The following is a 12582-nucleotide window of genomic DNA, read 5'->3' as shown; positions in this document are numbered from 1 at the left end:
AGTGTTTGATCTGTGCCGAAGAGCTGGCAGTGTACCCAAACCATTTTAAACAGGCTAAAAGGTACCTTTACATGCCACCAACATCAGTGTCATGCGAAAAGGTCTTCTCCAAAGCTGTAGAGGTAATGAGCAAGAAGAGGAGCAGGCAGTCTGTGGAAATGATTCTGCACATACACATCAAAGTCCCCTACACATTGCCACACATCACGTTTTTTTATTTTCTTTTTTCATTAGCACAATCACTCTCCTTGCACAAGTGTGCTACATTATCATTGTAGCACACTCACTTTTATTCCTTTATTTCGTGTCACTGCTTAAAGCCAGTTATAATATAAATATGTCACAGAGCTTACTGTCCCTAATTCATCAGAGTTTATAAAAGTAGTGAGGGGCAGTGGTGGAAAGTAACTAAGTACATTTACTCAAGTACTGTACTTGAGTACAATTTTGAGGTACTTGTACTTTATTTGAGTATTTCCATTTGATGCTACTTTATACTTCGACTCCACTACATTTCAGAGGGAAATGTTGTACTTTCTACTCCGCTACATTTACTTTCAGATGAAGATTTGACACAATTAATAATATAACAAGCTTTTTAAAATACAACACACTGTTAAAGATTAAACTAGTGGTTTACAACCTTTTTGGCTTTTGACGTCTTACATAAAGCAGTGTGTAGTCGGGGTCACATTTCAGATGTCTATGAGTTGTTAACAGCTCCACCAAATAGTGATTTTTCCTTCAAAACTTTCACATGGTTTCATGTCAATAAATGTTCAAATGATCCAATCATTGTCATATATATAAGCCAGAAGGGGGACAAGTACTTTTATTTTAAAAGTATATTTTGCTGCTATTACTTACTTTTACTTAAGTAGGATTTTTCATACAGGACTTTTACTTGTAATTGAGTATTTTTACATTGCTGTATTGGTACTTTTACTCGAGTTAAGGATCTGAGTACTTTTCCCACCACTGGTAAGGGGTTACTATAAACCTTATCAAAAATGACTAATTATCTCCATATATGTTTGTACATCCACACACTGAGACAGTTCTTGGTAAATAACCTTCATTGAATAAAATACGACAGCGGTGAGTTTACTTATATTTTGCCTGATTCATGACGTCTTGTCCTGAATCCTTACATGTAAAAGCAATGTCAAAGTTGCCCAGCAGATGTCGCCATTTTACTGTATCAAATGCTTCGAAACAGTGAACCATTTTCAACACAATTGCTTTATATGATTCACTGTGTCAGAAAACTTTGTTTCTCAATGCTCATGCCCTGCCCATAAAGTTGATATGAATCTTCCGCCATCTAGGGGACACGAGAGAGAAAGACATTCCTGAGGTGAAGACTCAACGGACAGGAGATCCAAGCAGTCCTGTTTTACAGATGGAGGTGTTGTTTTCAATGAGGAACTGATTTCAATATCGCATGATGATGTCACTAATATCCAATTATGTATTTACAGAGATACTCCAAAGTCTGCTTGTCTGTCTGCTGTTCCCAGTCATTCACAGGTGCCTCACCCTTTGTGTATGTGTGTGTGCATGTGTAACAGAAAGAGATGTCATCCATCTTACCTATGTAAGACTCTAAAGGGGAATACACCCACCTCCATTCATGGGATTCTGGTAGAATAATTCCTAGCCTTCCAAACTATTACAGTCCTAGCTGTAGGTGTCTATTGACTGTTGTACATTTTCTAGCGTTCCCAGTGATGTGATATGAGGCAGTACAACGTGGCGATTGCCCTCTTGTTGATGAGCTGTTTTGACCATCCCAGCACTCCTCAATATGGGGCTGACACACTACAGATGTACTAGTCTATCAATACACATTCAAGGGGAATTTATTAGACTGCAGATTGTATTTGTGAACTTCTTGTAATCGGATATGTCACGTGGTCGTAGCAGGTTCAACCACTTATTTAAAAAAAAAATTCAAAACCCTTGTTGCATTAAATTAGGCTCATTCAACTTCAGTAATTCAAAGAGGCATAATATGTGTGTGTGTACTGTTAATGAGAGAGACATGGTTTAATGACAGTTTTCTTTTTTACCAATAGCAATAATGTCCTCTATCATGTATCAGCACTTTTCCACTCATCCCACCTCTGATTCCTCTGAGAGCACAGTAACAGGTTGGAATAAGGCCCTAATGAAAATATGCACTTCCAAACCTGTAGTTTCTTTTTTTTCTCTGTTCTGAATTTTTTTCTGCATTACATATTCAAAATGTGTATATTTTGTACAGGGACAATAAAAATCACAGTTACTATACAAAATTAACCCGAGTTTGAACTTTGAGGACTGTACACAATTTTCTTTATTAAAATACACCACTTTCAGTTTTACATTTCTGAAGATGCAGTACAAAGCAACAATCAAGATTCTACATTTTTTGACATTATAATTTATCATCACTATGTCAGCAAGCAATGGTTCATAACTTAAATATACATAATTACACGTTCCAAACAGCCACATCTGATTCAACTAACAGGCAGTGCGTGATAGACAAAAGGCAACAAGTGAGTAACCACTTCGTAGCCAGACTTTAATTCAAAACATCTGCTGTACCATTTAAGCTGGATAGAAGCCGAAAATTTGCTTTTTTTGTTTTTGCATGGCTTAGTTTAATTCCTTACAAAACATCCTTTGATGGCAGCACGCCAGTGACGCCACAAATGGCTCCGTCAATTCCTCATTGTCAGCCTTTATGTTTTGTAATTCTTATCCACGGCTCTCAAATAACACCCCTGCTGTAATAATTGCATGGTGAAATGTTTCAATGTCACCGCATGTGATTCCACTGCAGAACCACAGGACAGATGCTTCACCATATGCATAAAAGCCAAGTCTACATTGAAACACACCTCTTGTTTTTTTTCTCTGAATGCCTTATTTAAAACGAACACTGCTGACTCTTAGGAGGCTTGAGGTGTGGCTAGTAGGGATTCAATTTTTCCATAAAAGAGCAGGCATTTACTTGGGCATCTTTCGGAGCTCTGCCAGGACCCAAATGGCCAGTGAGAGAAGTGCCACAGAGCCAGACTGGTGAGTGGCTGCCAGTGGAGTGGGCACATACAGTAACAGGGTGCTGATGCCAAGGGCGACCTAAAGAGCACAAACATGCAGAGTTTACTTACAATGAAGAGTAGCAGACTTGTGTTGAGTTATTTGTGCCTGGACTCTGAAATACATGCCTACCTGTCCATAGGCCATTGCTGCAAGGAGGCTGATGGCGATTTTAGCCCTCCTGGGCAGCACCATCCTCCTTGAGAAGAGATACAGGCCTGTAATTGCTGTCAAAGAGGAGATCGCCTGTGGGGAAAAAAAAGACAGAGGAACATCAACAACCTTCTGTGGCCTCCTAATTCACTGTGTGGGATAGGAGGTGGAGATAAATAATGTTTTCTTTAGATTAAAATACTGACTTGTTGCCCAGAAGGTTATTTCTTTGTAGAAAATATGACATACCAAAACTCTGTGGTCGAACTGCACTGTTGTGGGGTTTTCAAAGAAGTTCTTGAGGGCAGGGGAAAAGGCCAGCAGATCATCAGGGATCCATCGATCTCCCATCTTAGGGAAGGAGTTATACACCAGCCCAGCATCCAAACCAGCAACAAAAGCACCTGCAACAAAGCATTTTAAACAATGTTACATATTTATCTGCATGTGTATTCATTACATTCACAGAAATGCTTTTGTTTCTTTATATCCCCCTCTTCTGACTATGCTTTGCAGTGCAGTGCAGTGTTGTATCTTAGCTTTGAATATGAAAACTGTAAGTTGTCCAATTTCAATTTTTGATGAAGAACTTACAAGGATTGGTCAAGTTCTGCTTCCTGTAACTGAGACTTGCTGTGAAACTAAAACCACTCCTATCCTTAGCTGACTTAAAGAAGGGTATTTACACATTTATTTCACATTTAGGCACAACAACAAGCAGTACCGGAAAGAGCAGTGAGGAAGACGAGTCCACCAGTACCCTTGGCAAACCTCCTGAGCTGCATTAGACGTTTGGTCTCTGCCATCTGGAAAAAAGAGGTGCCAGGAAAAGTCATGAATAAATAAACAAAAGCTTGTGTGACACAGACCAAGGTTAGGACTCCATTCTTCAAATGGAGACAGAAATTAAAATGGGTGTTTTGCCTGTAGGCAGTACCTTGCTGACAGGCAGCATCAGAGTAAGCCCGGTCCAGAGACTGGCGCAGTACAGTAGCAAGGCAGAACCAAGGTGAGCACTCAGGCGATACTGGCTGACCCGTGGGATGTCATAGGACTCAGGCTTCTCCTCCAGACCACTTTTTACCATGTACCAACCCAGAAGGCCCTGAGAGGATACACAGAATGATGCCGTATAAACAACTTTCATAATGCTAAACTTGTTAGACAAACGGTGTAGATGTCTACAACCTCTTGCCTCAAAAAAAACAGCATGAACAGTGAAGAAATGATTCACTTCCTGTGCTCCTCCTGTGATCCTATTGAATCACTTAAACTGTATAATATCTCACCTGGAAGAAAACGAATCCACAAAGCCCCAGCACTTTTCCCTTCATGGAGCGAGTGAAGTACCCTTTCTTCCAGAAGTACATGGTAGGGAGGATGTACGCCAGTCCAACGAGCCGGCCCCACATACGATGACCCCATTCCATGTAGAAGATAAACTTAAACTCTGGCAGGGTCATGTCATGGTTCATTCTGAGAGAACAAAATGACACCAAAAAATGAATCTCTTGATTTTAAGGCCAAACCCATATTTTTGTTTACTACAACGTTGAGGTGTATACATTAACTGTGGATGCTGTGTTTCTTATAACTGAAAATATAGATTGTTTGTATCCAATGTGTAGAGTCACTGCTGATGTGAACAAACCTTTGGAAGCATTAGAAAACATTACAGACTTAAATTTAGTTGTTGTGTATTGTTTAGTCTGTGAATTAGACACATCAATCACTTTGAAAATGAACACACAACAGAAAAAAAGGCATCTTACATTTTGAATTCAGGGAACTGTTTGTATTTGGAAAACTCAGCCTCCCACTCTGCCTCTGACTGAGGGGGTTTCATCTCTCTCACCAGATGCCAGTCAACCATAGAAAGACCAGATTCTGTTAGCCTGGATTGAAAAAAAAGCACATATTATTATCTTTCAATATCCACATTAAATACAAAGACGACTGCATGCACAGAAATTTCGCCTTTTGAAGTACTTTACCTTGTGACACCACCCAAGACAACAGCCCCCACAACAAGCCCACTGCAGCCGAGCAACCAGCGACCTACTATGCGATTTGTGGCTGCACTGGGGACAGTAGCTGCTGCCGGGGCGGCGGAGGCTCCTGCCTCAGCTGTGATGGTGCTCTGCCCTCTCTTCACAACCCATTGTCGTAGCTGTGGACTCCGCTGATGTTGTAGAAAAAGGAGAGAAAAGATTTTATATAAGACTTGAAGATACAACTTAAAATCGATTATTGCTAGAAGTACACTTTGTGGCCAACAGTATGTGAACACACCTCACGTACTTTTAGGCTAGGCCCCCTTAGTTCCAATAAAGGGATGTCTTAATGCTTCCGCACGCAATTACATTTAAGATAATAATATATTATTATATTATATTTAAGATAATAATCTATTTTAGAGAGTAGTTTGATGGAGGTCCTTTCCTATTTCAACATGACAATGCTCCCATGCACACAGATGATGTACAGTGATGGTTTTCCCAGTTTGGTGCTACTTTGAACCATTATGCTCCAACTATTAAGCACTTTTTAATAGTTGGTTACAACTGTATCACACCCCTCTAATCATTTTATTAAACCACGAAACAAATCATGACCTAAAGACCTATTAGGTGTCCTAACCTCATTCTGATCAATTGATTTTATATATATGTAAACTTTTCAGAGTATCAAATGAATTTTGAATAATATTGCCTCCTCAGGTTGCTTATTTGTTATTAACATGAATAGTCCCTCAATCCATTTTTTACATCCTACGTTTTATCAAGCGCTTGTGAAGCACGTTGAATTGCGTTTGATTTGTTTGAAAGGTTCTATATAAATAAAGTTGGATTGATGATAGATTGAATAATTACATATGTTTGTAATGCTCGGGTGTCCACATTCTTTTGGCCATGTAGTGTGATTAATACATTATATGAGCACATGATACAGAAGTTCCCGATCTTCTCTTGATTACAGTTTAAGAATTAATGCTGGTTAAAATTTGATGTCTTTGCTTGATCAAGAACTTTGCTCACTGAGGTGCTGATATAATGGGAGGTCGGTGAGTAACGTTACAACCTACAAGGTAACGTTAACCGCCCTCTGAAGATAGTTACGTCAAATAAACCTTTCACAGGCAGTGAAACAAACAGAGTCGTCTTCTACAAAACAACACATGACATATCATGTTATAAATATAGCGAATGATCGCTAACCGAGTTTGACCTTTTTCATGTTTCCTGGCTAGCTAATAATAGCAGCTTGCTAAATTACTCACACTGCTGTGTTGAAATCCTTTTCCAGCACTTCGGCAACCGCAAAAAAACGTCGTCCGTAATGAAGAGAGTAACATCTTCGTGTTCTAGTGTATGTTGAGAGCTTGTCCTGCAGTGCTGATGTAAAGGATGAAGCTTAGGTAAACGCTGTTACCGGTTGTTACAAAACCATGTTTCCTACGGCTGCCATGCACAGTTCAACTCTGACCTCCTGACGTCACAATAAATTGACCAAGCTTTTTAAAATTAAATGTTAAATTAATTTTAATTTAATTTAATTTCACGATACTACACATAAATAACAAAAATATACTCGTAATTGAATAATACAGTTAGTAATATATCATTTTTATTGTATAGACGGATCGTCCGTGTATTTGGTGCATGTTTTGTATCACAGCGTATCCCGCATGGGTGGTGATTCCAAACTGCTGCCGTTCGGTGCCGTGGTTACGATTCGCGGAATTCTCGCGAGACCTAAGCTTAACCTAACAATAAGCGCACTCGCGAGAGTTTGTCCATCCGTCTGATCCAACCTACATTCTATGGATCCAACCCAGCGTTTACCCTGCTTTTACCCACTGTAGCGCCGTCCACCCGCCAAACCCGGTGTTTAAAATTCAACGATCCGGAAAGACAGTTATCCACGGTAGTGAGTCACCCATAATAACAAAGTACAAACTTCATGTCGGCTCCAGTCGACTAATAAGGTCCCATGAATCGATAGGAAGTGGATTTGACAGGTAGTTGTAAAAATTAACACTGGTAAGTTAACTAAATAATTGTGACCGTGTTTGCTAACAAATTCACAATGAATCTCTTCTTTCTGTCCATGTCTCTCTCTCTGTCTGTCTGTCTGTGTCTGTGTGTGTGTCCCTGTCCAGACTGTCAGTATGGCAGACGGCTTTTTAATGGAGGTGTGTGTGGACTCCGTGGAGTCTGCTGTCAATGCTGAGCGAGGAGGTTGGTAACGTTAGTGTGTAGAAAACGGTGCTTCTTCTTTTCAACTCACCTACATTAAACTTATTGCTGTTACTTACTGAAGAGGTGAAATTGGCACTTGTACTTAAAATTAAGAGGGGAAAGTTGCAGTTATCAGACACATCTTCAACCTGCCTTACAGTGATTATGCTCAAGTACCTGTCTATACTGAGTGTTAAATGGACATGCAGTGTTATTTCATTTCTCAAAGGTCACAGGCCATTAATGATACCTTTAAGTATAATCTGAGCTTTCACCTTGTCTTGTCTTCTGACAGGTGCAGGTCGGCTTGAGCTGTGTTCAAGTCTTCTGGAGGGAGGGCTCACTCCCAGTGTAGGTGAGCAAAGATCAGCTCCATACACAGCTCTCGCGGATTTGCTGAAACCACACAATCTCACACACATGCCACCATTATTTTCTCTGCTACAGGTCTGCTGCAGGTAGTGAAACAGTATGTCAAAATTCCAATCTACGCGATGATACGGCCTCGTGGTGGGGACTTTCTGTACTCAGACCTGGAGGTGGAGGTGATGAGGAAAGACATAGAGCTGATGAAAAGCCATGGGGCTGACGGACTGGTTCTGGGAGCCCTGACAGAGGATGGACGGGTGGATGCAGAGCTCTGCATGGAGTTACTGGGTAGTGTGTGCACATGTGTATTTGATCTGATTTATCTAAGTGTCCCGGACTAAGTGGTTTCCAGTCTATATGGGCTTACAAGACACTAAACAAAAGCAACCAAGGTGCTCATGTAAAAGCTCACGATGCACAGTTCCACAAATTAAAAAAGAAAACACATCAAAAGATCTCATTAGCATAACAGAAATGTTCTGTAATCAATTATACTAGGCACTCTGCCTTAGCACCACAAACATCTCATTAAAAAGCCATTTTGATATATTACCTACTGACAACCAAAAGAAATATTTAGCTGTATAAGCATTTTTGACATTTCAGGAAAGTCACAGATGTAATTAATAACATCAACAATGTTCTGTTCAATTAGGGTGTTAATTAATGCTGTTAGTTACACCTGTGCTATGACAAGTCAGAATCTCTGCAGTAAAAAAGGTCTATATACATATTTGCCAAGGATGAGGTATAATTTCTTAATAAAGCACACAAGTGCCTTCTTCTCTCTAAATCATATACATTATAATGTATAGTTCTGTGCAGTAGTCTTGAATTTAAATTTAATTTTTAAGCTTTGCTTTATCCCAGATATCAACCACTCCTGTTGATCTTTATAATTCATTAATAATCTTTGCTTGACTGTATATATATTACATTTCAGATTGTCCCTGAAAGTAAAATGCAAGTCAGAAAGACAAAGTATTAGAGCAACAATCCTTAAACAGAGATAATTGTATGCTCTATTGTTAATCAAAGATCTTTTTGATTAGCCTTTCCTCTGGCAGTTGAATAAGACTGTTACACAACCTCGCTATTTTACATTTCTGCTCAACTAGACATGACTTCTACATCATATCGCCCTCAATAGCATGCTTAGCTGTAAATGTATGCATAAGCTGTCAAACTGAATGATGTTTGCCCTGTGGTTCACATCTATGTTTTTAAAATAACCGTATACTGTTTTAAGTTTTTTGTTTGGTCATAAGAGTTTGAAATATCTCTCATTACATACATAATTGAAGGAAGTAAATGCTGTTAATACAGCTAAATAATATGTAGCAGTCAGTATCTTAAAGTCTGTTTGAGGAGTGTTGCTGCACAGTGTTTGTAATGAGAAATCAGTAGTCATATACTGTGGAAATCTAAAAGTTCAAAATCACAAAAAGTCAGTCACACAAACAGACTTACTTTTTCTTATAACTGAAAATTATAAAAGGTCCTTAGGGTTCTGCAGACACTGTAGTGTTTGTGTTGGCAGCTCCACACAATACATAGTTTAGAAACAGTGAAATCTTCAGTCATTTTGTTGAGAATGTGCAACTATTTTTTTTATTTTGCAACCTTGGTTCAGTTTTGTATTGTTTGTAAGTTTATTTTTCTGATTGTCACCTTTTGTTTGCTAGCTGCTGCTCGTCCTTTGCCAGTCACCTTCCACCGAGGTAACATTTTCTCTTTTTAATAATAATAACTTTATTTATTTATTTGTATAGCATCTTTCATACAAAAAAATGCACCTCAAAGTGCTTGTGTATCACATCTAAACTTTAAGCTTTTAAAATTCTTTACAGCTGCCAGTAATAATATATTTACTGATATATATATAAAAAATATCACAACTTTTGAAATCTGTTAGAGTGCCTTCATCAGTGTTTTGAAGTATGAGCCTGAGCTTATGTTCATTAAACTAATATCGATCCCGTTTCAGCTTTTGACATGGTTCATGACCCAACGGTTGCTCTGGAGACTCTGGTATCATTAGGGTTCCAGCGTGTGTTGACAAGTGGCTGCGACAGCTCTGCTCTGGAGGGACTCCCTCTCATTAAACGGCTCATTGATCAAGTATGTATAAACTATATGAATGCAAACAAGTTGCCAACACATGGCATTGCTTTTTATCTATGCTGCTTAGTTGTTGTAGGTGAGCAGCTTTCTATCATTCATACATCCTAATTTCCACCTTTTCTGCCGCTCCAGGCTAAAGGCAGAATTACCATCATGCCAGGTTAGTACTTTTACTTTCTCCCTTGTGTGTAGTTTATATGTGTTTTTGTATAATAATTTGTTGATATATCATTTTTTAATACAGGAGGTGGGATCACAGAGAGAAATCTGCAGAGAATTTTAGAGGGATCAGGGGCTCAAGAGTTCCACTGCTCTGCCCGCTCCAGTAGGGATTCTGCCATGAAGTTCAGGTTTGTTCGTTCAGATTCAGCCTCAGTTAATTTAGCACAGGAGGTGGGAGTTCAACCATGTGCACATATATCAAAAGATTTTTGCAACTACTCTATAAAACATCAAAACTTCTTTATTTATTTTGTTCCTTTCTCTCCAATATTGTTTTCATGTGCAGGAACACCTGTGTGACGATGGGAGCTGTTTTCTCAGCACCCGAGTACGGCCTGAAGGTGGCAGATGTGAGCAAAGTCCGCGCTCTCAATGCAATAGCCAGAAATACCTTGTGAATGGATGTTGGACAATCACGACAGATGACAAAACAGATACCTCAAAAGTGATCACAGGTGGTTATACTGGTGTGTCATCATTTATTTTCATCAAAGCCCAAAATCAGTAGATGATTTCAGAATTGCCATAGAGAGCTGTTTTTTTAATCACCGATCAAACAGTACTTGTGAAGTTAGAGCTCAGGGACAGTGCTGCAACCTTCTGGGTAATGCAGTCTATCCAAATGTCTCACAGCGCAGAGAGTGATTAATAATTGTCGTGTTTACTTTGTAACTTTTATGTGGCCTTAGATATAGTGTAATAAAATACACAGTAGATTATTATCATTGCGTTCCTAAAATGAAAGAAAAGAAGTGATCAGTGCTGCTTTTGTTTTCAACACAGTATGTTTTCGAGTTGCCATATAGTTGAACTATATTTATTTACAGCACTCCCCATATACATTTGAAGATAAGGCAAAGCTGTGACCTCCTGTACTTTATTTTTTATGACAATGTGAAACAATGTGACCTGATTCAGATTTTAATTAAAATCAAAACATCTCAACACTTTGTTGCACTGTTTTATTTTTAACATTCAAGAGTCAAGAGACTTTATTGCCATTTGCACAGGCACAAGGTACATGTACACTGGACGTCTGTTCTCTCAGTCAGATTTTAAAAAATAAACAAGTTCACAATAAATTAAGTTAAAAATGAAATAAAAAATGTGAAGATTCATGGACAGTTAATGGGCAACTGACATGGTGACTAATTATAGTAATTTACATCTCAAAGTTCAATTCTCAATTCTGTTGTCTAGCAGTTCATTTTCAACTTTTTTGCCTTAATCATCATGGGTCATAAAAACAGTATAGATTTGTAGGCCAGTGACATGTCAGCAGTGTAACATAAGACACACTCTGAAGAGCCTGTTACCCCATATAAGCACATCAACAGCATCCTGGAGTTGTTTAAAGGAGGAGGTTTACTGATTCATCTAAATGTGTAAAAAAAAACCAAGAACCATAACTTGGACTGTTGTAAAACACCTATTAAGGGTTTTACAGACCAAAGTTATCCAGTGTCATCAAAAAACCTACTGTATGTCTAAGAAAACTCCCTCATCAGCTATAATGGCATACAGCTGTATGATGTCATTCATCTATCAAGTTTTAACTGTGTATGCATGTGAGCATTGCAGTTAAATATCAATGATGAACAGTCTTTGATGGGATTGGTCACATTTGGTCAGATTATGTGCAAAACAGTTTCATTGAAAGTACTCAACAGACTTTAGTGACTTAACTTAAAACATGTTGCGTCTTTAAGTTATAAAGTGTCTGGTCGGTTGAGTTGAATGTTTAATACTTGAGCTGAAGTTTATGAATGTATCTAATTCACCGACATTTACAGTTTCATTTGTTATAGCAGTAACTGTATAGTACAGCAAACTGACTGAATGTACCAGTTCTACAGTATGTGCTCACATACTGTACAATGTATTTTATCACCTAGTTCTTAAATTGTCTCTGTGCACTGCCTATTCTCTATGTCCTTTTTTGTGGTTTATTTCTTTAAGGTTACTTTTGTCTCTACTGTAGCTTGTAAGAAACAGTCAAATATTTACTGTATGTGCATATCTATTTTCAAATTGCTCTTAGTTGAAGTTAAATCTACCATTTTGTAGAATACAAAATATTCTCCCCCACCCCTCCGTCATAGGTTCTCAAAGTAACTGCCTTCACTATTTCGTGATAATAGTCAGTTGGAGCTGATAAGCGCAACACATTAAGACTAAAACATGCTCAACTTAGTAAACATAGCACAAAAAGTAAGGACATTTGTGTTTGGTAGATTATTTCTTTGTTGTAACAATGTCTTGGCAATAAATCTTATACCATTGGAAAGCCTGTTTATTTCCCTTTTAAATGGTGCCACATTTGTAAGGAACATACATTTGTGGGATGAGCAGTAGAGCTGAGTATGTGGGTTGCGCCCATGAA

General features: G+C 38.5%; 2 protein-coding genes across 3 annotated transcripts; one reads left to right on the top strand and one right to left on the bottom strand.

Moving 5' to 3' along the window:
- Positions 1-2320: 2320 nt before the first annotated feature.
- Positions 2321-6736, bottom strand: LOC121911701 (cytochrome c oxidase assembly protein COX15 homolog). Of its 2 annotated transcripts, none has more exons than XM_042433475.1 (9): positions 6524-6736; positions 5238-5425; positions 5016-5138; positions 4533-4719; positions 4181-4348; positions 3968-4049; positions 3493-3647; positions 3223-3336; positions 2321-3129 (listed from the first exon to the last, which is right to left on the bottom strand). In XM_042433475.1, exons 1-9 carry the CDS (start codon positions 6596-6598, stop codon positions 2998-3000), a joined length of 1224 nt encoding a protein of 407 aa, XP_042289409.1. In that variant the 5' UTR covers positions 6599-6736; the 3' UTR covers positions 2321-2997. The 2 variants fall into 2 exon arrangements, with proteins under 2 accessions (XP_042289409.1, XP_042289410.1); XM_042433476.1 differs by having other exon boundaries at positions 4004-4049.
- Positions 6737-7051: 315 nt separating this feature from the next.
- On the top strand, positions 7052-11146 carry cutc (cutC copper transporter homolog (E. coli)). Its single transcript, XM_042433539.1, has 9 exons — positions 7052-7264; positions 7406-7484; positions 7780-7839; positions 7932-8141; positions 9539-9574; positions 9841-9974; positions 10110-10137; positions 10222-10327; positions 10486-11146. The coding sequence occupies exons 2-9, from the start codon at positions 7415-7417 to the stop codon at positions 10595-10597; spliced, it is 756 nt and encodes a 251-aa protein (XP_042289473.1). The 5' UTR covers positions 7052-7264; positions 7406-7414; the 3' UTR covers positions 10598-11146.
- Positions 11147-12582: the final 1436 nt, after the last annotated feature.

The sequence above is a fragment of the Thunnus maccoyii genome, chromosome 14 (genome assembly GCF_910596095.1).
Source record: "Thunnus maccoyii chromosome 14, fThuMac1.1, whole genome shotgun sequence".
Lineage (NCBI taxonomy): Eukaryota > Metazoa > Chordata > Actinopteri > Scombriformes > Scombridae > Thunnus > Thunnus maccoyii.
Note: the sequence above shows the minus strand (reverse complement) of the source record. Positions and strands in the feature narration are given on the sequence as shown.

Excerpts from the sequence above, each read along its gene's own strand:
- cutc (XM_042433539.1), top strand. The coding sequence starts at position 7,415 with ATGGCAGACGGCTTTTTAATGGAGGTGTGTGTGGACTCCGTGGAGTCT. Across the intron at positions 9,575-9,840 it reads GCCAGTCACCTTCCACCGAG|CTTTTGACATGGTTCATGAC; the intron begins GTAACATTTTCT and ends ATCCCGTTTCAG. Across the intron at positions 9,975-10,109 it reads TTAAACGGCTCATTGATCAA|GCTAAAGGCAGAATTACCAT; the intron begins GTATGTATAAAC and ends CTGCCGCTCCAG.
- LOC121911701 (XM_042433475.1), bottom strand. The coding sequence starts at position 6,598 with ATGTTACTCTCTTCATTACGGACGACGTTTTTTTGCGGTTGCCGAAGT. Across the intron at positions 5,426-6,523 it reads AAGGATTTCAACACAGCAGT|CGGAGTCCACAGCTACGACA; the intron begins GTGAGTAATTTA and ends CTACAACATCAG. Across the intron at positions 3,648-3,967 it reads CTTCCTCACTGCTCTTTCCG|GTGCTTTTGTTGCTGGTTTG; the intron begins GTACTGCTTGTT and ends GCTTTGTTGCAG.